The 24,735-nt window shown below is 44.9% G+C and overlaps 1 protein-coding gene across 2 annotated transcripts in view; it reads right to left on the minus strand.

The window, feature by feature from the left end:
• Window positions 1–5,305: 5,305 nt before the first annotated feature.
• LOC140502787 (uncharacterized) overlaps window positions 5,306–24,735 on the minus strand; it is a 51,466-nt gene continuing 32,036 nt past the window's right edge. Inside the window, exons 2-5 of one of the 2 annotated variants that reach the window (XM_072606781.1) lie at window positions 18,217–18,307; window positions 10,517–10,643; window positions 9,836–9,934; window positions 5,306–8,582 (exon numbers count right to left, since the gene is read on the minus strand). In XM_072606781.1, the coding sequence (XP_072462882.1) occupies window positions 6,247–8,582; window positions 9,836–9,934; window positions 10,517–10,643; window positions 18,217–18,252 (2,598 nt within the window). In that variant the 5' untranslated portion in view covers window positions 18,253–18,307 and the 3' untranslated portion in view covers window positions 5,306–6,246. The remainder of the gene's footprint in view (window positions 8,583–9,835; window positions 9,935–10,516; window positions 10,644–18,216; window positions 18,308–24,735) is intronic. The other variant, XM_072606782.1, reaches the window with a different exon arrangement.

The raw sequence follows: 24,735 nt of genomic DNA on the forward strand, positions 1-24,735 counted from the left end.
TGTAATCCACTAATATCCCCAAACCTTTGTCAAGATAAATGCTATATCGTTATATTACCCTCATGTCCGAATTGTGAGGCAGATTTGTGTGTGTGTGTGTGTGTGTGTGTTGCGACAAGTATGCAACGTTTATATTGATCCCTGCTGAATTTCACCATATTAGATTTATTCTGATGATCTAACTAATGAGTGGAGATTTTTTGGGATCCTAACCCTGTCAATCCAGTGTACCAGCTATCTCAGCCTTCTGTCTTTGGAAACTTTAATGAGTAAATCACTTCTCAGTCTTAATCAAGTTACTGATAAGAATGTAAGTGATCCAGGGCCAACTACAGATCCCTAGTGTACTATCCTGGAGATCTGCCAAAATGATATTGGAATCATGACTACTCAGTCGTGTCTTTCAACCAGATCTGAATACATCTATTTGTATTACTGTCTACCTCATATCTTTCCATCTTTTCCACAATAGTAGAAAGAACATGAAAGTGTTCTATAGACCATAATCATCAAAACTATGTGGTACTCTTATTTAAAAAAAAAACAAACCAGAAAATTTGAACAATGAAACAGATTAGACTAGAAAAAAATCAGAAGTAATCTAACTCAATAATCCCAAAACACAAAATGCCTAAGAAAGAATTCCTTGTTTGACAAGAATTTCTGTGAAAACTGCAAAGTACTCTAGTAGAAATTAGGTTTAGATTACCATCTTATACCATATGCCATAAAAAATTTAAAATGAAAAAGTAACCTGTTAAAGATCATACCATAATAAAATCAGAAGAACAAGACTAGTTACCTTTCACAGCTATAGCAAGGAGAATTTGTAATCAAACAAAAGACAGTAGTGATTACAAAAGATAAAACAGATGATTTTGATTACATGAAATTAAAGAGCATTTCTATGAACAAAATTAATGCAATTAGGGTAAGAAGAAAAATGATCAACTAGGAAAAATTCGGTGTATCAACTATTATATATAAGGGTTTGATATTCAAGATATATAGGCTACTAAGAGAAACATATAAGCCTCAAAGTTATTCCCCAATAGATAAAGATGAAAACTGTCAAAAGAAGAATTATAAATTATTAACCACCAGATAAAAGAATGACCAAAATTGCTTATAAGAAAACAGCAAATGAAAACTGCTTTGAGGTTTCACCTTAAGTAGCACATTGGCAAATTACACACAAAAAAAAACAAAAAGAAAAACAAAGCAAAATAAAACAGGAATAGTTTAAGAGGAGAGGTTGTGGAAAAATGAGTTGGTGGAGTTTTGCATTGGTCCATACCATTCTGGAAAACAATTTGGAATTATATAGTTATTAAAATGTCCATACCCAGTGACCCAGAGATTCTACTAAGAATAAACATTAGTGAAGTCGGTGACAAAACAGAAGGGTCCTACATATAACAAAATATTGATAGTAGTAGCAAAAAAAAGGGGGGGGGGGAACAAACCAGATCTCCAGTTGTTGGAGATCTCCAACAAATAGGAATGACTATAAAGCTGTGGCACATGAATGTAATGTGCTCTAAGACACAATGAATATAGACAAGACAGTTGTGAGCAGGCTGAATTTATTATATGCTTTTTAAAAAGCAAGCTATACATGGGAGACTTGGGATTGCCTAACAGTTCATCTTTTTCTGATCTGCTTTGTATATGGAAAGGCTTTTTTGGGAAAGTAAGTTCAGAATAAGATAGAACTTTAAATGATTATGATGAAGACAGAGAAGCAAGAGAAGAGTTAAGTGAACTGACACAAAATGAAACAAATGAGGTAAAGAGAAGAATTGAAACTGAATGCTGTGAAATTATGACCAATTTTGGCCTCAGATATAATGATAGCTTACATTTCTATGACTTTAAAGTTTGCAAAGCATTTTGCAAAAATCATCTCATCTGGTCCTTACAACAATCCTCTATGAAAGGTGTTATTACCTTCATGTTACAGGTGAGGAAATAGAAGGTGGAGAGATTAAATCACTAGGGGCACACAACTGATGGGTATCTGAGGCAGGATTTGAAGTGAGGTCTTTCTGACTCCAGATCTGCTGTGCCATGTACCTTTGAGAAAACACTTCTGCACTTTCTCTGCAGAGGAATGTTTGGGGGTTGGGGGATAGAGGTAGCCAAACTATAGACATAGTAGATTTTTTGTTATTTTTGGTCCATCTTGCTGAATTGTTTTTGTACCTGTCTTATTACTTGTCATGTGGAAAGGCTTCCTGGGAGGTGCAGGGGAAGAATTCCTTGGGAAAAATGATGTACAAACAAAAGACATCAATAAAAATTATTTTAAAAGAATATGAGATGCTTTATCAAATGCTCTACTAGAAAAAAATTAGGTAAATTCTATCTCCACCATTTCCCTGATCTACCAGCTTGGTAACTCCATCAGGAGTACAAGGATCTGGCATGACTTGTCCTGGAAGCTGTGATGGCTCCTTGGAATTGTCACTTCCCTAGGTATTCGTTACCCATCTGTTTAATGATCTCCTAAAAAATTTTTTCCTAAGAATTAATCTTATTGGCCTACAGCTTGCACACTCTTGCATTTCTTATGTTGTTTTCAAAAGCCAGACATTTACCTTTCCCTAATTTTATAGTATCTCCTGTTTCTAAGTCTCTTCACTCTCACTGTCCCACTCAGTAATTGATCACACCTGCTAGGTCTTTATGGAGCCTTCTAGAGAATCTGGATCAACTGAATTACTCAAGGACTGATCGGCACCCTCTTACTATATCCCCTTTTGGTCACTTTCATTCTATAAACCCACTTGATTCTATTTGGTCTTTCCAATCCAAGGGCCAAGCAGAAAGAGAATCCTCCCTCTTTGGTCATTCATATCTCCTCCTCCCCAAGGTTCTGTCTCTTCCTTGACTATACTCTTTATCCCCAATACATCTTATGAACAAAACAATATGCCAAAAACACAAACCCCTTTTTACAATTCCCCATTTCTGCTTCCTGGCTTCCTTCATCTCATCTAAAGCTCCACCTTCTACAAGGGTAATGCTTTCCTTCTGACATTATCTCCAATTTGCCTGATAGTTAATTTGCACCTTGCCTCTCCTATAACGGTGTGCATTCCTCGGAGCAGTTGTGCATTTCTTTCTGTCTCCAGCTTTCTGAACAGGGCCCAGTATATGTTTGGTTCAGTTGAGTCCAACTCTTCATGAGCCCATGGACTTGCTCATCTTCTTGGCATAGATATTGGAGTGGTTTGCCATTTCCTCCTCCAGGGTCCTCATTTTAGAGATGAGGAATGAGGCAAAGAGGGGTTAAGTGACTTACCCAGGGTCACACAATTCGTGTCTGGGCTGAGATTTGAACTCAGATCTTCTCAACTCCAGGGTCCTGCTCTATCCATTACACCACCTAGCTGCTCCACCTCGCATATTACAGGTGTTTAATAAATGCTTGATTTGGCTGTTTTCCTCACTAGGCTTACCTTATCCTTAATTTTGCCTCTGGAAATTATTCCTACTAGGCAATGCCATGGTTTTGTGGCCCTTATCCATCACCTGCCCTTGCTTATATTGTCTGCACATATCTTTTAAACATTTAAGGTACTAAGTTCTGAAAACATTAGTATCTTCTAATAACTCCTGCTTTTATTAAAATTGTTACCTGTTTGTGCCCTCAGGAATTTCATTCTTGAGTTTCTCCATCCCCTCCTAAGCTGACTTCCCTGGTAGAATTTTGAGCCATGAGATGCTGCCTATCCTTCCTTTCAACACTTTGAAATGTTTTCCTAAAACCCAGGATGAAAGTCAGGGAATGCCTTTCTTTTCTTTCTCAGTTTCCCCTGTGATGTTTCTACTTATTTCACTTTGGACCAATCCCATTTCCTTTCCCACCCTCACTTTCCTTATATGTTAAAATCAGGTTGTTAGAGTACATGGCCTCAAGGTCCTTTCCAGCTCACAATCTGTAATCTAACACACGCAGCAAAGTTTGGGAGGGAGTGGTCGCTTCCTCGGCAAGGTTCCTATAATTTCTACCCCAATGATCAATTTCGTCTTGATGATAAAAGCCAGGATTTCTTGAAGAACAGAGCTATCACTTCCGTGGGGCAAGAAGTTGTAGGCTTCCTTGCTTTGGGAGCACACATTCTTAGACGTCTGGTTCCATCACTCGTATACCCTTGTGCTTGTATAATGATGTTCCTGCACTTGTTGACTTTCTCCCTTCTCCGAGTGCTCTACTGTAGGCTTCTTCGGGAAAAATCAGTTGTTTCTCCATTCACATGCTCCAGACTGCACAATAGGCTGGTCCTTTTCTGTGTAAATCAGGGGTTCTTAATCTAGATTCAATGAATTAATTTAAAAATATTTTGATACTTGTATTTCTGTGTTTTCTTTGAAACCCTATGTTTTTTATGTATTAAAAAACAACATACAAATATATTTATAGTAGCTCTTTTTGTGGTGGCCAAGAACTGGGAATTGAGGGGATGTCCATCCATCGGGGAATGGCTGAACATGATGTGGTAGATGAATATAATGGAAAACTATTGTGCTATATAAGAAATGATGAATAGGAAGACTTCAGAAAAACTTGGAAAGACTTATATGAACTGATGCCAAGTGAAGTAAGCAGTACCGAACACTGTACATAATAACAGCCACTGTGTGTGAGGACTGATTTTGATAGACTTAGCCCTTCTCAGCAGTGCAAGGACCTAAAACACTCCCAAAAGCCTCATGATGGAAAATGTCATCCACATCTAGAGAAGGAAGTATGGACTCTGAATGCAGAGTGAAGCAGATAATTTTCTTTTTATTTTGTGTTTTCTTTCTCATGGTTTCTCCCATTCATTCCAGTTCTTCCATACAATGTGACTAATGTGAAAATGTTTAATAGGAATGGATGTGTAGAGCCCATGTAAGATTGCATGCCACCTGGGGGATGGGGAGGGATGGGAGAAACTAAGCAAACTAAAAATAAATAAATGAACTTATTTTGTAAAAAACACATTATTCTGAAGAAGATACCGCAGGGTTCATTAGACTGCTAACGGCAACTCTGAGACAAAAAAAGTTCAGAGACCTCTGGTTTGTGTGGTCTATAGTATCTCCTGATGAACAAAATGACTTCTCTTCCTCCTTCCACTGATCTTCATCGAGGTAAGTGAAAAAGCATTCAAGCATTTCCTGTATACCAAGCAATGTGTCAGAAATTAAATAGATCTAACAGAGATATAGACAAAGGAAAAATATGGAACCGAACTGTTGAAGAGTTTAGATCAGAAAGACTGCTTCCTGAATGAGAACACAATACACACATCTCTTAAAATCACAAGGAATCTTTATAAAACCAGACCATAAACTAGGGTACAGAGAAATGAAAAATGTAAAAAATAAATACAAAGTGCTATCTTATGCACAATCAGACTGAAAAGAGTAATACAGAGAGTACAAGCAAAGGAAGCTGACCTAAATAGACCCTTAACAATGATATCTCAAGAAACAAGTGGGTCAAAGGACGAATCACAGTAACAATAACATGAAAGAGAATAACAATAAGACAAAATACCAGAATTTCTGAGTCACTTAAAGTAGAATTATATCCCTCACAACATACATTAAAAAATGCAAAATGAGAGGATTAGTGAATTGCATACATAATAAAATTGGAAAACAAATAAATATAAACACCAAGAAGACAATTTTGAAAATAGAGCATAAATTTAGAAAGATTACAGAACTGATAAACAAAACTAAAAGCTGGTTCTTTAAAAAAAAAAAAAAACACCTAACAAAATGGATAAAGTTTTTATATCACCAGGTGAGAGAGAAGAAAATTAAATTAACGATAAAAATGGATGCCATGAAATCACAACAAAGAATATTAATTTAAAAGGTTTCTCTTCAATGTTAATTCTCTGATGGTAGGTTTCTGCTTTAGCCAAAGGCCTCCTCCCATTAATGAAATCATGGGATTTCCCTTCAGTCCTTTGTGACAGAAAGCCCAGGCTATCTGAAGGTGAAAGCTGTCCATATGATTTCCAGTCTGGCTTCCCCAGTGTTGATTACATCCTGTGTTCTAAAAGGATGCCTGCCAACATTCACAAGGCTTTTTCATACACAGTACAAATTCACTAAAATTTCAGAAGCTTTGTTTTCTGATCTAAGTACTTTGCACACTGATTGTACTGATAAAGTGTCTCACTCCAATACAAACTAGCTAGATGTTGAATAAAGTATTTTCCCTAAACATAAAGTTTACCATCACTTACTACATTCATATGGTTTCTCTTCAGTGTGAGTTTTCTGGTGTCTAGTAAGATCTGCCCTCTGCCTATAGGCCTTCCCACATTCATTACATTTGTAAGGTTTGGCTCCAGTATGAATTCTCTGATGTCGAGTAAGTTGCGTTCTCACCCGAAAGGCCTTCCCACATTCGTTACATGAATATGGTTTGGCTCCAGTATGAATTCTCTGATGTCGAGTAAGCTGTGTTCTCACCCGAAAGGCCTTCCCACATTCATTACATGTATAAGGCTTCTCTCCAGTATGAATTCTCTGATGATAAATTAATTCGGCACTCTCCCAGAAGGCTTTCCTACATTCATGACACTCATAAGGTTTCTTTCCAGCATGAATTCTATGGTGTCGAATAAGTTCCACCCTTTGGGGGAAGGCCTTTCCACATTCATGACATTCATAAGGTTTGTCACCAGTATGAATTCTCAAATGTTGACTAAGTGTTGCTCTTCGGGAAAATGCTTTCCCACATTCATGACATTCATATGGTTTCTCTCCAGTATGAATTCTTTGATGGTAAGTAAGAGCTGAACTGGTAGTGAAAGCCTTCCCACACGCATTACATTCATATGGTTTCTCTCCAGTATGATTTCTTTGATGCAGGGTGAGCTCTGCAGTCTGTCGGAAGGCTTTTCCACAATCAAGACATTCATAAGGTTTCTCTCCTGTGTGTATTTTCTGATGTCGAGTAAGTTCTGAGCTCTGGCAAAAGGCCTTCCCACATTCATGACATTTATAAGGTTTCTCTCCATTATGTATTCTCTGATGTTGAGTCAGCTTTCCACTCACACGAAATGCCTTGCCACATTCATTACATTCATAAGGCTTCTCCCCAGTATGAATTCTCTGATGTCGGGAAAGCTGCTCACTCAAGCGGAAGGCCTTCCCACATTCATGACATTTATAAGGTTTCTCTCCAGTATGAATTCTCTGATGATAAATTAGTTCTGCATTTTGCCAGAAAGCTTTCCCACATTCATGACATTCATAAGGTTTCTCTCCAGTGTGAACTCTCTGGTGTTGGTTAAGCTGTGCAATCAGACGGAAGGACTTTCCACATTCAGAACATTCAAAAGGTTTTTCTCCAGTGTGTATTCTCCGATGTTGGGAAAGTTGTGAACTCTGCCAGAAGGCCTTCCCACACTCATGACATCCATAATGTTTCTCTCCAGTGTGAACTCTCCGATGATAATTTAGTCCTGTTCTCTGACGGAAGGCTTTCCCACATTCATGACATTCATATGGCTTTTCTCCAGTGTGAACTTTCCGATGATAACTTAGTCCTGTCCTCTGGCGGAAGGCCTTCCCACAATCAGGACAGATATAAGGTTTCTCTCCAGTATGAACTCTCTGGTGATATATTAGACCTTTCTTCTCACGGAAAGACTTTCCACATTCATTGCATTCATAAGGTTTCTCTCCAGTATGAATTGTCTGATGGCAAGTAAGATGTGCACTCAAGCGGAAAACCTTGCCACATTCATTACATTCATATGGTTTCTCCCCAGTATGAATTGTCTGATGACGAATAAGGTGGGCACTCTGGCGGAAGACTTTCCCACATTCATTGCACTCATAAGGTTTCTCTCCAGTATGAATTGTATAATGCCGAGTAAGCTGTGTGTTGAGGCGGAAAACCTTTCCACATTCATTACACGCATAAGGTTTCTCCCCAGTATGAATTCTCTGATGTTCAATAAGGTGTATACTCAGAAAGAACGCTTTCCCACATTCATTACAAAGATAAGGTTTCTCTCCAATACGAACTGCCTGATGGGAATTACTAGATGGGCAGCTACTGAAGGCTTTTCCCCAGTCATGATGTTCATACATTTGTTCTGCAGGATACAGTCTATGATATTCAATAAAGTCTAATTTAGAACTGAAGGATTTCCTATACTCATTATACTTAGAAAATATTTTCTTAGAGCAGATTCTATTACATGAATTTAGGTCTGAATACAGCCTGATATTCTCTCTGCCTGCATGACAGTCTTGGAGATTCCCTGCTACACACATTCTTTGTGGAAAAATGGCTGGCCCATTACTGAAGCTTCTGTCATAGGTGTTACATTCCTGGTCTTGTGCTTTACTGGGAGTTTTCCATTGGATGATTTTTCCTGGCCGAGAAGGTGTCTTCTTACTCTGCTGACTCTTTAACCCTGCATCATATCCCCAGGCTGCTCTGAAGTTATAGACCAAGGAACCATGCCATCTTGTGGATCTTTTCTGAGATGATGATTCCATAGAAATGTCCAGCTTTGGAACTGATTCCTTGGCTTCAGGCCTAGTCTTCCAGTCTGAAAGAAAAAAAGTGTAAACATCCCCATGTATTTACTGCCTTACACTTAGATCTTTCTTGTGTCTCCTCCAGGAAAATAAATCCAATGGTTTAACCTTAACAGGAAGAACAAATAATACCATCTTCTGTTTGTTATAGACATTTATAATTTATATAATCATCATTCACACTGATTCTCAAAAGCACTTGTGAGATAAATTAGTTATTACATTTTATAAATGAAGAAACTGAGCCTCATTAGTGACTTGGAGATGTGCCCAAGGTCACACAACTAATTACTGGCAACAATAGGAATGGAGTTTAAATCTCCTCTTCCATTCTAATGGATTTACCCAAGGAACTGAACTGGCTGTATATAAATATGGAAATAATGTTGAAGGATCATCAATGACAGATAACACTGAGAAGAGTCCTGAACTGATTGGGAGGCATGGGCTAGCCGGGATTGCCCTTCAGTTTCTGGGAAAAACTAAGATAATATCATTCTAAATACTCCTTATTCCTAATAAACATATTCCTGAGTCTGAGAAAGGTCACAAAAGGGAAAAGAGAGCTAATTAATCCCATTTCTCTTCCCTCAGATTCTCCTCTAAGGTTTTCCTTTCATTTCCTTTTGTAGAGACCCAGGCTTCTGTTATACACAAGAGAACCCAGTATATGACCAAAAAAAAAAAAAGACATAACAGCAGACAATATGTTTTAAGGAACACATATTAATAGTTAATTTCATTCTGAATGTCTTAGGGAAACAGCACAAAGGAATGAAAAGATCACTGCTTTAGGGGTTTGAATATCTGGGTTGAAATCCCAACTCTCAGGTTTATTACCTGTGACCCTGGGCAAATCACACAGTTCTCTCCCTAAGGCTTAGTTTCCTCATAAATGAGAAATAAGGGAGTTGGACTATGTAATACCTGAAGTTCCTTCCAGCTCCAGATATATGATCCTGTTATCCCAGAATCAAAGAATTTCAAGTTGGAAGGGAGCTCATGTGGAAGGAAAAAGATTCCTCTGCATTTGTCTAAAATATGTCAGATACACATTGCCAAGACAAAGAAACCCTAAACCACTGTGACAACACTCAGAAGTCATTGACTTTAATGCAAACCTGAAAAAGAAATTTGGCTATAACTCCAAAAGTGACCTCTCTGGAGGAACTTAATGCTCCCAGAGGCAGCCCGGTTCAGTTTGGGAAATGATGAATGATGGGGTGCCATGACTCACCCATCTCTCTTTTGTTCACTCACTTACTTGGACAGTCATTCCTTGGGATGACATCTCCCTCTGTCATTCGAGGTGCTTCACCACGCTCCAGCTGGCAGATCACATCTGGTTTGGAAGCTGCCAGTCCTGTTCATTGGAAATGAAAAGGCTGTTGACAGAGTCAACTCAGAATTCATTCCTATCCTCTCTACTGTCAGGAAGGCCACCATGGAGATGAATCATGGCCTTCTAAAGACTGTCCTGTATTGTGCTCCTAGGAGACATGAAGAGCGAATCCAGCCTTAGTTCACTGGAACTACTCCCTAACAGGGTGCAAAGATTTCATGGTTTTAGCACTGAGAATTCCAGGCACAATTTTGGACTTCAGGAAAGGTACAATCTCAAGGACAACATAATCAAGTTGCTAGATTTCAGTTTATGAGCAAATATCTCCCATAGTCTAGAAGTTCTCTGAGAGCAGGAATCATCTGTCTTTTTGTCCTCAGGGTCCAACAAAGTATCTTGTATTCAAGGCAAGATTAATCAATGCTTCTTGAATTGTGGAAAAATTTTCCATTTGCATACAGGTGACATAAAACTATTAGAGACCTTTGAGTTTTGCTGGCTAAGCTAAACTCACCATTCAACCTCCCACATAGCATTTCCCAAAGGAAGAATCAGACCCTCTCTGAGACAGTCAGAATCCCAGGAGGGGCTTGTGGTCCTTACCCAGGCAGACCAGATTCCGGTAGTTCTCCAGCATCACCTCTCGGTACAGCTCCTTCTGAGAAGGGACCAGCTGTCCCCACTCCTCTGGGGTAAAGTTCACAGCCACATCCCTGAAAGTCACTGAGCCCTGAAATACCAGATATATAGATGTCAACCAGGGACCATCCTTCAGTTGGTGAAGGAGACATGGCAGAATGAAGACAGCACAGGTTCTGTAGTCAGATGACTTGGTTTCCAAACCTGCTTTGATATTTACAACCTGAGTGACACACTCATTTCTATAATTTAGAGGGCTGTATAACAAAACCATGGAGGAGGCCCTTTCCATCTCTAGATCTATGACCTCAGGATAGTGTACTATAGGGACCACTTCTGACAGTGTCTGAGCTTCAGAGCACTGCTGGAGAAAGTCTAGGATGTCACAAGTTAGACTCAGGGCAACTTGAGCTGTCTTTTCCTTACACACACATCCCAGGGTTAATATGAGCCAGATGTTATGGGATAGACTAAGGACAGTAGGATCTAATTTTGAGCCCAGGGAAAGCGACATAAAACACAGCTGTGGGTCCTTTGGGCAAGGAGTATATAAGGACCCCCTAGCCCATAAGACCCTTCTATGCTGTAATCTCAAGGAACTGCCTACAACCTGAGAGACTGACGGGCCCAGGGTCCACAGTCAGTGGTGAACAGATGCTACAACTTGTGGCATGAGAAATGTAAGCATGTATATGTATTGAAAATGAGAAGTTGGAACAAAATGTATTATTATGCATTAGGTGAATCCAAAGGAAAAGATTTTATATCCATACTATGGGTACAAGGAAAATATAAACATAATATCAAGTCAAAGAAAACTTCTTAACAGAGTTGTCTAAAGACAGATGGGGATGACCTTAGGAGGGAGCAGGTTCTCTTTCACTGGAGGTCTTCATGATTTGTGACTCCCAAGGCCAGCATTCTACCCACTCTGCCACCTGGCTGCATAGGTTCTAGATACTGTGGCCAAGGACAATGTCAAATGAGAAATGGTCTCTGCCTTCAGAAAGCATATGTGTGTGTATGCGTTTGTCCTTCATTGCCGAAGAAGACCATGCCATCAGAGAAATAATGACATGACTTGTACTTGACTTTGAGTGAGGGAGGGCTGTGCAGGTCACTAACCTCACTTCTCCTCCAGAGCCATCTGGATCCAGTGACCAGATATTCATCAGGATGACTGGAGATGACCCAGGATGAGGCAATTGGGGTTAAGTGACTTGCCCAAGGTCACACACCTAGTGAGCGCCAAGTGTCTGAGGTGAGATTTGAACTCAGGTCCTCCTGACTCCTGCTCTGGTGCTCTACCCACTGCACCACCTAGCTGCCCCAGGAAGCATATATTCTAACAAAGGAAAGAATATGTACATATGAAAGCTTTTTCTGCATCTGTTGATTGAATCATTTGGTTTTTATCATTTTTGTTATTAATCTAGTTAATCATATTTACAGTTTTCCTAATACTGAATCAGCACTACACTTCTGGCATAAATACAACCCGGTCATAGTGTATCATCTCTGTGCTGTGTTTCTATAGTCTCCCTGCTAATACTTTATTTAAAATTTCTGCATCAAAACTCATTAGTCAAGATAATTAGCAGTTATTAAGTACCTAACATGTGCCAAGCATTTTACTAAGCCCTGGAGTCAGAAATACTGCTCTACAGTTTCCTTTCTCCATTCTGATTCTTCCTTGTTTACATATTAAGACTAGTCAATCAATAAACCTTTATTAAGTGCCTACTATGTGTCAGGAACTGTGCTAAGCACTGGGGATACAAAAAGAGACAAAAGACAGTCCCTGTCCTTAAGGAGTTCACAATCTGAGGGGCAAGACAAGCGAACAAAGATGCACAAACAAACTGGATAGAGGACAAAGGGAATATGCTAGAATTAGGAGGGGTTGGAAAAGACTTCCTGGAGAAGATGGGATTTTAGTTGGGATTCGAAGGAAGCCAAGAAAGGCAGTAGATGAAGAGAGAGAATTCCAGGCCAGGGGGACAGCCACAGAGAACACCTGGAACTGAGAGATGGAGGGTCTTGTTTGTGGGACAGCCAAGAATCAATGAAGAAGATGTCATAGAGACTGGAAAGGTAGGAGGGGGCAGGGTTAGGAAGAGCCTTGAATGCCAGACAGAGTATTTTGTATTTGATCCTGAAGGCAGTCATTGGAATTTACTGAGTAGGGGGTGTATGCATGAAAAGATCAGATCTGTGCTTTAGGAAAAATCACTTTGGTGGCTGAGTGGAGGATGAACTGGAGAGAGGAGAGACTTGAGGGAGGCAGACACCCCCTTACCTCCCCCACCCCTGCAGCTATTGCCACAGTCCAGGCATGAGATGATAAGGGTTTGCACCAGGAGGGTGGCAGTATTAGAGGAGAAGGGGGGCATAGTAGAGATGGTAGAGGTGAAATTGACAGGCTTTGGCAACAGATTGAATATGGGGAGAAGGGGTGGTTGCTGTTGTTGTGTTTGTCTCGAAGAGGACCATGACATCAAGAAGATGACTTTGATTGGAGGGAGGGAGGGCTGTGCAAGGGCACCAACCTTACTTTCTTCTCCTGAGTCATCTGGGTCCAGGGGCCTGATATTCATCAGGATGACTGGATACATCCCAAGAAGCATAGTGAGACCCTGGCCCTTTCAGAATAAGGTCTTATCACATTCTCACTTTGAGTGAGATACACCCAATTCAATGAACAGTTTTCTTTAAGTAGTTACTCAAAGAAGGGTCCCTTTAATAAAAAAATAAATCAAACTGGAAGAAGACCCTCAGGGTTCCCGGGTAAAAGAGAAACAATTACCATTTAGCAGTTACAATCACTCAGTGCTGGGTGGGTGGGGGCTTGTCCAATCTATGAGCTCCAGACTGAATTGGGTTGAAGGCTTCATCTTTGAGCCAGAAATGTAGCCACTACATGCAGAGGACTTCATACTGGAGGTGGGGGAGGCTGGGAAGAGAGAGGGAGGAGTCCCAGATGACTCTTAGGTTGGGAGCCTGAAGGACAATGAGGATGGGAGTACCCTCTACAGTGACAGGGAAGACAGGAGGGGAAAATGGTGGGAGAAAGTTTGGTTTTGGTCATGTTCAGTTTAGGAGGTCCACTGGACATCCAATTCAAGATGTCTGGAAGGCAGTTGCAGATGTGAAATTGGTGATCAGAGAGATTGAGCAGAACTGGTAGAGTTAAGAATTATCTGCATAGAAATGGTAATGCAATCCATGGGAGCTGATGAGATCACCAAGTGAAGTAGTACAGAGGGAGATGAGAAGGCCCAAGATAGAGCCCTGGGGACACCTGTGGTTAGAGGGCATGATCTGGAGGAGGATCCTGCAAAGGAGATGGAGGAGTGGTCAGAGAGGTAAAAGGAAAACCAGGAGAGAGGGGTGTCCCAACAGCCAGAGAGAAGATAGCGTCAAGGAGCAGATGGTGATAAGTAATGTCAAAGACTACAAAGAGGTCCAGGAGAATGAGGATAAAGAAGAAGTCACTGGAGGTGGCAACTAAGAGATCACTGGTAACTTTGGAGACATCAGGAGCTGGATCAGAAGGGGTTAAGAGAGTGAGAAGGGAGAACTCCTTTTCAAGGAGTTCAGCTACAAAGGGTAAAAGAAAATAGAGGAAGATGGTGGGGATGGAAAGATCAAGTGAACTTTTTTCAGGATAGGGGAGACATGTTTGTAGACAATAGGGAAGGAGCCAGAAGGGAGGGAGATTGAACATAAGTGAGAGTGGGGATGACTGCTCTGTCAGAGGGGTTGGGATGAAATGAGATCGCAGGTAGATACAGGGAAGAGCTTTGGTAGGGAGTAAGGCCTCTTCATCCCCTAAGTCAGGTAGAGGATGCACTGGTGACAGGAGAAGGGAGAAGAGAAGCTCTTGGTGAAAGGTCTCAATGTTTTTCAGTAAAATATGGGTCAAGGTTCCCAGCTGAGAGAACTGGGGGAGTTTGAGAAGGGATGAAAAGGTTTGGAAGAACCATTGTGGATAGTGGGAGAATAAGTAGATAAAGGAGTAAAGTATGATTGCCTAGCAGCAGCGAGGGTCCCGTTGATGTTGTAGAATATACATCTGTATGACAGAAGAAATATGGTAAGAAATTTTATTTTCCTTTTCAAACAGCTGATGTAAGATGGCAATGAATTAATATTAAATATATTTTAGAATATGCTTGTAAGTCCACCCAGTTATCGGATCATTTTTCCTTTGGGAGTTGATATACGGCTTATTCAATTTCTTTTCTGAGATTGGATGGAGGACATTTGTTTTTTACATGATCAGGATAACATTAGATTGTTTCGACTTTCCTCCTGTGGCTCATCAGGACTGGGCAAGCTGTCCTATCTGTCAGACACAAAACACTACACAGGTCATCCATTATGGGGGCACATCCATAAACAGGCACTGATTTTATTCAAAGGCCAAAATGCCTTTGTAACTGTTTACATTCAAGACAGACTGACACTTTCTGTCCTAAGAAAGCAGGTGTTGTTTCCAGTGTGCTGTAACAGGTTATAGTTACTGAAAGATTTTGAAAGGGATTCATTCCTAGACTTCGTATCCCTTTGTTTACCAATAGTGACAGAGGACTCATCTGACAGGACAGACTATAAAGAAAATCAGCAAGACTTTGCATGCTTAGCACCTTTTTACTGTTCACATCACATGGAGTCTGCTGGGACAGCCCAGAGAAGACGAGGATTTATGTTGAGAATGGACTTCAGTGGCCAGAGGCCCTGATTTTATAAGTAAGAGGAGGAGAGGCCAAAGGTTGACTGGCTCTTCTCCACCTGAAATGAGTAGGCACACCCATGGGACTTCCTATCTATCCCTGTGTCAGGCCAGTTATTTGAGCAAAAACTAGTTGATGGTACTTTTGAATTACTGAACATAAAAAATATGCACACTGCCTTCCTCAGACCCAGAGTGGTAGCACAGTGTCAGGTGGCCTGGAAAATGAAGCTACTCAGCAGCCAAGGTCCTGGCAAACCCCTCAGCACTAGCCCTGAAGGCAAGGGCCAAGACCTCCCTGTGTGGAAGAAGACATCACCCCCACAGTGAAAACATCCCACCAAGAAGAACAGACAAATCTGGGGGAAGACAAGTGCCCACACTGAAGAGGACAGCCACCTCACTCCCTAAGCCTGCTTCCCCAAGTGGACAGACCTGATTATGCAGATTCCTCAGGAAAATGATCTGGATTTTTTTAGGCTCTTCATCAGTCAGAATTAATCAGTCATAAAGAGAAAAGTGACTTTTTTTTTCTTGGCAAAGACCAACATCTCCTGTTGGGAATGAAATCAGTGCTTGCCTCCAGCCATGACGCCAATCTGCTAATGACGACCTCAAGGTTTCTTCTTAAGGTAGGAGGCATTCTTCTACCTCTGACCCCTTAGGAGGTGGCAGCTCCATGGTGCTCACACCTTGGACATGCTTAGACCCATGTGCTTTACCTCACTGTAATAAACTAAGTCACGCTGTTTCTGCCCATCCTGTTGAAATCGCTCTGCCTGGGACGCTGTATAGATTAGTGACTGATGTTCACCCAATCCCTCAAGTCATTCAAGGACTTTGTATTTTTTGGTAAATGAACCAGCTATTGGATATTTTGTATACTGGCAGCAAAGCATTTATCCCAGTAGGTCATAGTGACTGTAAATCTATTTTGACCAACTATTATTCTATTACCAAAGGAATTTTTTTACCGATGTTTTAAGGTGTTTTCCCCCCAAAGTTACCAATGTGTCTTTAGCAACTATGCTGACCCTGGCTATGTCCAAACTGGTCAAGATTGTACTAAAGACAGTACTAGAGCAGTTCTAGGAGAAAAGCTGCCCAGTTTTCAAGAGGATACATTAGAAATAAAAGAGCAGTCTCTAAGGGAGCTAAGCTTAGCAGCAGATTACTTTCACCTTATGGACTTGTCAGAGCTTTTGAAGAAATAAAATTTATCTCAGCTCCTGGAACAAGAAAACAATGATGTCATCTCTTCCCTGGACAAGAACAATCCAACAGCAAGAAATGGTCGTCAGGACAGTGGTCCTTCAGAACCCAAGAGCTAGCTACTGAGGGCAGAAAACAGGCCCTGAGGGGGAAAGAATGTTCTCCCGACACTCCAGACTCATCTGAGCACAGTTCTCATTGGTCTCTTCACATCAAGGGAGTGTCAGATCCCCCCAAGACTGACCAGTGCAATCTAAATCTCAGTACGGTTCTATTGGGGGTCCCTTGGTTCCATCACTATATACGGACTCTCATTTTTACTTTGTGAGATCCTGCCAGACTCAAACTCTGACTCACAATCAAAGAGAGTTTACTTTTGTCCCATGAAGAAAAAACACAGTATACACTCTGAAATATGTGAAATAAGAGTTTAGAGAAAATGAAATCAGGTCTTGTGCAAGTTGAAACTAGAAATGTCCTGGCTGGGCCGAAGAGACATGAAACAGTAGACTATGGAAATAGGACACAGTCTCATATTTATAGGCAAATGGAAACTTAGGAAAGCTGAACTGCCAAGTGCTCGAGGCAAAAGGGAGCTCCCATTTGTCAGTGAGAGTGGACGCAGATATCAGCAGGCAGCACAAAGTGTATTTTGTTACGTGACCAGACACAGTTGGGCTGGTGCTACTGGCCCAGCCCTTCCGGTCAGCAAAACTTTACTCTCAGCTTAGAGGCCCTGAGGTTGAATGTTGTGAGCTAACACCACAAATGCACCACTGACCTGTTTCTGCTTACAGGCCCTATTCTTGATTTGCAACTTTAATGGAAGTCTGCAGCTTGAGGAAACTGCTAAGAATTCTGGGGCAGCGCTGGAAAGAGTATCCAAGTCCAAGACATTCTGTGTCAAACCTGGGGCCCTCAGTGAGGAAAGTGAAGTTGGTCAGGTCTTTCCTCAAAGCAGCTGTTGGATCTAACTAATAAATATTGTTTCGAACAGATCTGGTCCCTAAGGACCAGGCTGAGTGACTGGAGATCAACACAACACCACCAGAAGTCATCAGTAGCCCTGAAGCCTCAGCAGGAAACAAACACTGGTAGGACAGTGTGCCCAAGGTTATGGGGAAAATACTGACACTTTCCCTCCCACGTTATCTCAGATGCTTTTGAACTAAATTGTGTCCTTTGGCTGACTAGTAAATGAAAAACATCAGCTGGGATTCCTGAGCTGAGATTTTGAGTAGACAAAGGCCCACAGAAAACCACGACTGGGATTCAAGATCCGAGGGACTCAATGTGTGAGCTGCCAACTGTCCCCAGAGGCTATATTATTATAAGACTGATCTGCATGCCTCTCTACTTGAAGCACAGTGGATTTGACTGCCTTGGTAAGTGAGTTACCAGGGATGGGGTGGTGAAGCTGGGTTCAAGTGCTGCCTCTCACCCATTCTGGTTCTCAGTCTCCTTATCTGTAAAATAAGGGCTAGACTAGACGACCCACACAGTCCCTCCCAGCTCTAAATCTACGTCCTGGGAAGCCACCATTTCCAACCTGACATTGTTTTCCTCTTCTGTTATGTGACTTGTGAGGTCCTTACCAGCTGTGCCCCAAAGCTTCACCAAGGGCCAGGATCTCCTGAATTACTGCCTTCAAGGCAGCAAGATGTGCACACTCTGAGGACCCTGCTGCCAATGCAGGGAGTAGGAAACTGCCACTTACCTGGTGGGCCCTGGCTGTCAGGAACACAAGGGCCATTCCTGGCCCCAGGAAACTCACTCCTCTTGGGAAGGGCCGTCTATGGAAGGCAGGTCTGAGAAGGAAAAACGATCCATGAATGGGCTTTGTCCTGCCTTGAGGCTTCCTGAGAGGCGGGCGACCTATGCCCACACACCATAAGGTACTGTGCTAAGGCATTGAGGATACAGTCAAACAATAAACATTTATTAAATGCCTACTGTGTGCAGGCACTGAGCTAAGCACAAGGGATACAAAGAGGCAAAAGACAGTCCCTGCCCTCAAAGAGCTCACAGTCTTATGGGGGAGACAATTAACATGCACAAACCAACTAGACATGGGATAAATAGGAAATAACTAACAGTGGTTAGGAAAGGCGAGATTGTAGAGGAAGCCAGGGAAGGCAGTCAGTGGAGATGAGGAGGGAGAGCATTCCAGAGAGAACAGCTGGGGCAGAGGGCTGGCGGGCTTGCTGGTCGAGCGCCAGGAAGCAATGCCACAGGATCGAGGAGTGTGTAGTGGGGAGCAAAGACGCCTGGAAAGGCAGGAGGGGGTGGGCTCTGAACAGCAGACGGAGGATTTCCTATGTGGTCTTGCAGGGCCCAGGGAGCCAGTGGAATCGCTTCTGGCTGAATGGAGGATGGACTGCAGGGGCAGCCAGAAGCCCTGCCCAGCTACCACTCCATATTCTAGGTGTGAGGTGAGGAGGCCTACGCCAGGATGGGGGCAGGGAGAGGATGCCATGGTGAAGGAGACAGGCCTTGGCATCATATTGGATATGGGAAGAGAGAGACAGTGAGGGATGGCGCGCCTCGGGAATGGGGAGGGTGGTGCCATCCTCTCTAATGACAGAGAGAGGAGGAGGGGAGGGTCTGGGGGAAGCTGGCTGAGTCCTGTCTAAGGGCCCACTGGACACCTCGGCCATAGGGATGCGAGGCTGGGTCTAGGTAAGAGATGGGGACAGGACAGGCAGATCGGACAGACGGTCGTTAAACTCCTGAGAGCCGGAGAAGAGGGCCCGGCACAGGCTCCGGAGGGCATGGTCTGGGTGAGAATGCCGCGCAGGACTCCAGGGGCGGTCAGACGGACAGGAGGACTGGGAGGAGGGGCAGGTGCGGCTGGGGGCTCGGTAAACGTTTAGACCAATGTCAAAGGTCATGGGAACTCTGGGCGGAAGGAGGCGGCTGGAGCTAGGACTGAGAGAGGGAGAGGCTGGGGGTGGCTCAGCGCTCCGGGGGTGTCCTGATCCACAAGGGACGGAGGGGCAGAATATTTCGGAATACAAGGCCCAAACAGGAACCGCTGCACCCTCGGGGCCTCGGGCCACGGCCCGAGCGAGGCCGGGGACACGCGGCTGCCGCCACCGCCGAGCCCAAGTGCAGGGGATCTAGCGTCCTCCACCGGGAAGTAAGGGCTGCCATCCTGGGGCAGGACTGAGGGCCAGGGCACAGCGGGGCTGTGCGAGGGCAGAGAGGAGGAGGGAGGAGGAGGCTGAGAAGGGTTGTCCGGCTGGCAGATCCGGGCTGGGGCTGCAAAGGCTCGGAGGAGGGCTGCGGGCTGCTGCAGGGGCAAGGGAGGGGGCTGACGGAGGGAGGCGGGAGGGGCGGGGCCGGGAGGGGCGGGGCCGGGAGGGGCGGGGCCGGGAGGGACGCTCCAGAGCCCGGCTGGGAGGGGGAGGTGCCCACTGCTCTCAGACCCAGGACAGTGCCCCACCCCCAGCCCCGATCTTTGAACCCGGACACGCGACCCCGACCGGTCCCACCAGGGGTCAAACTTATGCGAAAACAGAAATCTAGAGAACAGCTGGTAAGGAAGAAATAAAATGGGATCCCCGAGCGTATCAATCTATCGATAACTATTTATTAACATATACAACTAACGCGAGATAAAGGCCCAGGCCGTTACCGGGATGAACGGGAAACAACACTAGGGGACCAGCCTGGGGACGGAGCCCCGGGGGTCGCGGCGCTCGCTGCCGGCTCTGACAGGGGGTGCCATGGGGGGGGGGCTTCTCCCCTCACCTCGGGGAGGGCTCGGGCATCAGCGGGGGGGAGGGGAGCCGGGGGTGTCAGCCCGCCCCTGGATGGGGGAGGGGCAGCAAAGAATGATCCTCGAGGCACCGCCCCCCCACCGGGGAGGGGGGGATGACAGGAAGAGAAACTGAGGCTGCGGGTCTGGGGGCGCGGATCTGCCCCGGCTGGAACGAGGGCGGGACGGAGGGAAAGGATCCGGGGAGAGGACAATGAGCGGGACCCCCCCAGGTGGAGGCCTGGGGCCCAGAGGCCCCCGAGGGTCCGGGCCCGGCACTCACTCACCCCGGGGACCCTCCTGAGAGGCGGCCTGGAAGCTTCAGGCGACGGGCCTCAGGATGCCGAACAGGAAACGGAAGTGACGTAAAGCGCCCTCCAGCCCCGCCCGAGCCGGGCGTTCCTCGTTTCTGGGACTTTACTGGCAATGTCTCACGGGAAATGTAGTCCGGCGGCCGGGGCGACTTGTGCGCCTGCCAAGGGTTCCCGGCAGGAAAAAAATCCCTTGGTCCCGCCCCTTGGTCACGTGGACGTTCAGGCCCTTGCCGCCCCCCCTCTCCGGAGGCGGCTACTCCCCCTAGCGGAGCTCTTCCGTACTTGGGCCTGGAGACGCCCTGCCCCCACCCGCGGCTTCCTGCCTTCTCTCTTTCCCTCTGGGGCCCCCTCCCTGAGCCCCCCCAGCAAGCACTGATTAAGCGCCTGCTGTGAACTCGGCCCTGGCCGCGCTCTGCGGAAGTAAAGAAGGGCGGGAAGCACGCGGGGGAGAGGGAGGGGCGCGAGTTCAAATCCAGCTTGCTGGCCGAGGGCCCCCGGCCGGCGCCCCCCCGCCTGCCTCAGTTTCCCCCAGAGTGGTCGTGAGGGCCGGATGAGGCTTGGGGCGCCCGCCCTCCACAAGGTCAGCCGGTGATCATTAACTGCCTGAAGCTCCGCGGGCAGCGGGCCTCGGCTGACCCCCGGCGCTCGGCCTGCTGGGACGGAGGGGCCTGCTGTGGGAGGCCTCGGGGACGGCGGGGAAGGGCCCCCGGCGAGAGGCAGCCTCGGACCCGGGCCCCAGCCCGGCCCTCCGAGCCCCTCCGCCTGGGCCGCTTCTCCCTGCGGACGCCGCTCGCCAGGCCCCGCGGAGAGGGCCAGCCTGGAGCCGGAAGAACCGAACCGAAGCAGGCCTCCTTGTTTCCGGTCGCCAGTGCCGGCTACAGCCGTCAGCCTGTGACAGTGCGGACACCGGCGGGAGAGCGGTCCAGCCGAGGAGGCTGAGGGGCTGGAGCCGCAGGGCCCGCCCGGGGCCGCGTTGGAGCTGAAGGCCCGAAGCCTGGGTCTCAGCAGAGGCGCCAGGCCGCGCGGACGTTAGCTAATTCAGCAGGCCCCTGTTGGAGAAGATGGAGCCGGAGAGATGTGCTGACTGCCCGCGGAGACCTTGGGCTGGAGGGCATCTTACTGAGAAGGGGGCTCTTGGCTGAACAGACGGTGAGGTCAGCGCTGCCAGACAGCTAACCAGGCCGTGCCCCTTGGGGTCCGTGACTCCCGGCTGGGCGCGTCTCCTTCCCGCAGCCCATGCCTCTTACATGACAAGGAGAACGTGCCCCCACGCTGGTGCCAGGCGCCTGCCCACCCAGGAAGGGGCGCCTTTAACAAAGCTTCCGTGGAAATCACAACCCAGGACGCCTGTTCTACCTTGCCTCTAAGAGGGAGGAGAAGGGTCTCCTAAGGAAGTGAACCGTCAGCCCTGTCCGCTTTGCTGACAAAAGGCATTTTCTGCGTTTACTTGAGGTAGCAAAGGAGCCTGTTAGGTCCAGACTCTTCTTAATTCAAGCTTTGGCCCTTATTCAAGTCCAGAATTTATATGCATCATTATCAGAACTCAGGTCTTTCTAGTTCCAGCTTCGGCCCTCAGGGTGCTGTGCCGATGGGGAAATGTAAATCGTCAGTCCGTGTAAAGTACTGTACACGGAGAAAATGGGAGACGATCTCCGAGGAGGAGGCACTGGCAGTTGTCAGGACCCAGAAGAGGTGGAGTTTGAGCCAAATCTCAAAGGAACCCAGGAAAGCCAGGAGGTGGTGGTCAGGAGGAAGGGCGCTAGAGGCACAAACACCTGGTACAAAGACACTGATGCGGAGGTGGAGTTTGGTGCAAGAAGACCAGGCTGGGGAAGCGGAAGGAAAGGAGGAGAGGAAAGAAAACTAGGGAGCTTGGAAGGGGCCAGGTGATGAAGACCCTCAAATGACAGGGGATGTTTTATTTGATCCTGGAGGTGATGGACTGAGTAGGGAGCAGCACCATCACACTGCCCTTTAGGCCGAGTGAAGGATGGATTCAAATGAAGACAGTCCTGAGGGCATCTTTCTTGGTGGTTGCCTGGCTCTGGCTTCTGTCCTACTATGTGCAAAGATGAAGCTTGTAGTGAGAGCTCCCAAAATTGGGTGAGCTGAGGGGAGGTTGGTTCACTGGCCTGTTTTGAACTCTGCTAGTTCCTAATCCAAGATTGGATCTGTCAGCTTGTCCTCAGCACAGTGAGAGGCTAATCAATAAATTTATTCCCTTAAAATCAGGGGAAAAAAACTCAAGTGGTTAATTTGTTCAAAGAAAAGACTGAAAAAAGTACAGCAATGACTGCCAAACTCCCCCCCCCCCCCAAGGGGGCTCTTGGGCTCCCTAGCCTTTGGAAGAAGGATGATTCTTGTCAAGATGTTAGAAATAAAAGGCATCTTGTCCCTCTTTATTCATTTTTGTACTGCTTAGATTCAAGTTTTGTGAAGTCAAATCAAAAGAATGGAAAACTGAAGACCAACTTTGCCCCTTAGCTGCTGCCAGAGAGGTTACTAATTTAAAATGCAGGGTCTTACATACCACTGGGGCCATTGCCAACGTGGCAAGTTTGAAAGAGCGTTGAGCTTAAAATGTACTTATATGTTTGATCACGACATTTTGGGATATTTTTCAGATTTTGGTTCAGCAGGGCCGCAGATACTGACAATTTTCATTTTGATGAAATTGTCACACAGAAAGATCTAGAGAAATGCATTTCTTTGTGAATAATAAGTGAATAAAATTGCTTACTGAAAAAATAAATTTATCAAAGACTAACGCTGCAATGTATCTGCTGCCAGAGAGGTGATTAATTTGAAAATCAGCAAGTTACACAATGATTTTTCATGGCCACTTTGTTCTTTTGCAGAGGGTGTTTTGGAACACGTCTGGCTTTTGAGTCTGGCAAGGCTGTTTTTGCATTTTTGAGGCTACAAGTTCTGTCTGTGAAGGCAAGTTTTGTTTTGGTTTTGGTTGTTTGTGTCCCCTCCCCCCCATAACACCAACTATTTCTTGGGATTTGGGATTTGGGAGGAGATACCCAGTTCAAAAGATATGGAGGATAGCCAATGTGGCAAGAATTTTTTCTTGCCAAGGCTGCTTTATTAAAGGTTGGCTTTAAGTGTGATGGGGGAATTTTTAGAATATTTCTGATGTTTATTCCTTAGGGTTGGACCTATTTAGGAAAGCACCATTTTGAAAAGGTCACCCACAAAATGGAGAAATGCATTTCTTTGTAAAAATAAAGGAACAGTTTTGCTCATGGACAAAAAGAATACAAATTTCTGTTTGTTTCAATAAATCAATTCATTTGATCAAACAAATCAATTTACTAAATAAATAAATGTATTCGTTTAAAATCAGAAATAAGCCAGTTGGTCCATGGCTCAAAGGGAAGATTGAAAGAAGTGTAGCAATGCTAGTTACCTGAGTCATGGGCATCTTGAGCCCCCATCATTGCAGCACTATGATGGTTCCTGGTAAGTGCCCAGGAATCATGGTGGAAAATTTGTCCCTCTAGCATTTTTTGTGCCTCTTAGTACGAGGATTTTTGTTCCATGGGTTTGGGGGGGAAGAGCATGTGTTTGCTCTGGGACATATTGAGTTTAAAATGTCTTTGAGACATTGCTGTCATTAGTAACACAGCACAATAAATCCTTGTTGACTGACAGACTAACATGTGATCACCACCATGAGGCAAAAAGGAGAAAGACAGTAGTATACATTCCATCACAACTGTGGAAGACATGGCCATAAACAGGCTAGATTTATTCCTAAGGAGGATGTGGTTTTGGTGTTAGAGAAGCTGAAAGCTATCAGAAAATGAATGAATGAATGAGCATCTATTAAGTATTTACTATGAGAGCAGCTAAGTGGTGCAGTGGATGGAAAGCCAGGCCTGGAGTCAGGAAGACTCACCTTCCTGAGTTCAAATCTGGCCTCAGACTCTTACTAGCTGTGTGACCCTGGGCAAGTCACTTCACCCTGTTTGCCTCAGTCTCTTCATCTGTAAAATGAAGTAGAGAAGAAAATGGCAAACCACTCCAGTGTATGCACCAAGAAAAATCCAAGTTGGGGCAGGAAGAGCTGGACATGACTAAAACAATTGAAAAAGTATGCCAGGCACTGTGCTAAGGACTAGAGATACAAATATAAAGCAACTGCCCTGCCTTC

This window comes from Notamacropus eugenii, chromosome 4 (assembly GCF_028372415.1).
Source record: "Notamacropus eugenii isolate mMacEug1 chromosome 4, mMacEug1.pri_v2, whole genome shotgun sequence".
NCBI classification, from domain to species: Eukaryota; Metazoa; Chordata; class Mammalia; order Diprotodontia; family Macropodidae; genus Notamacropus; species Notamacropus eugenii.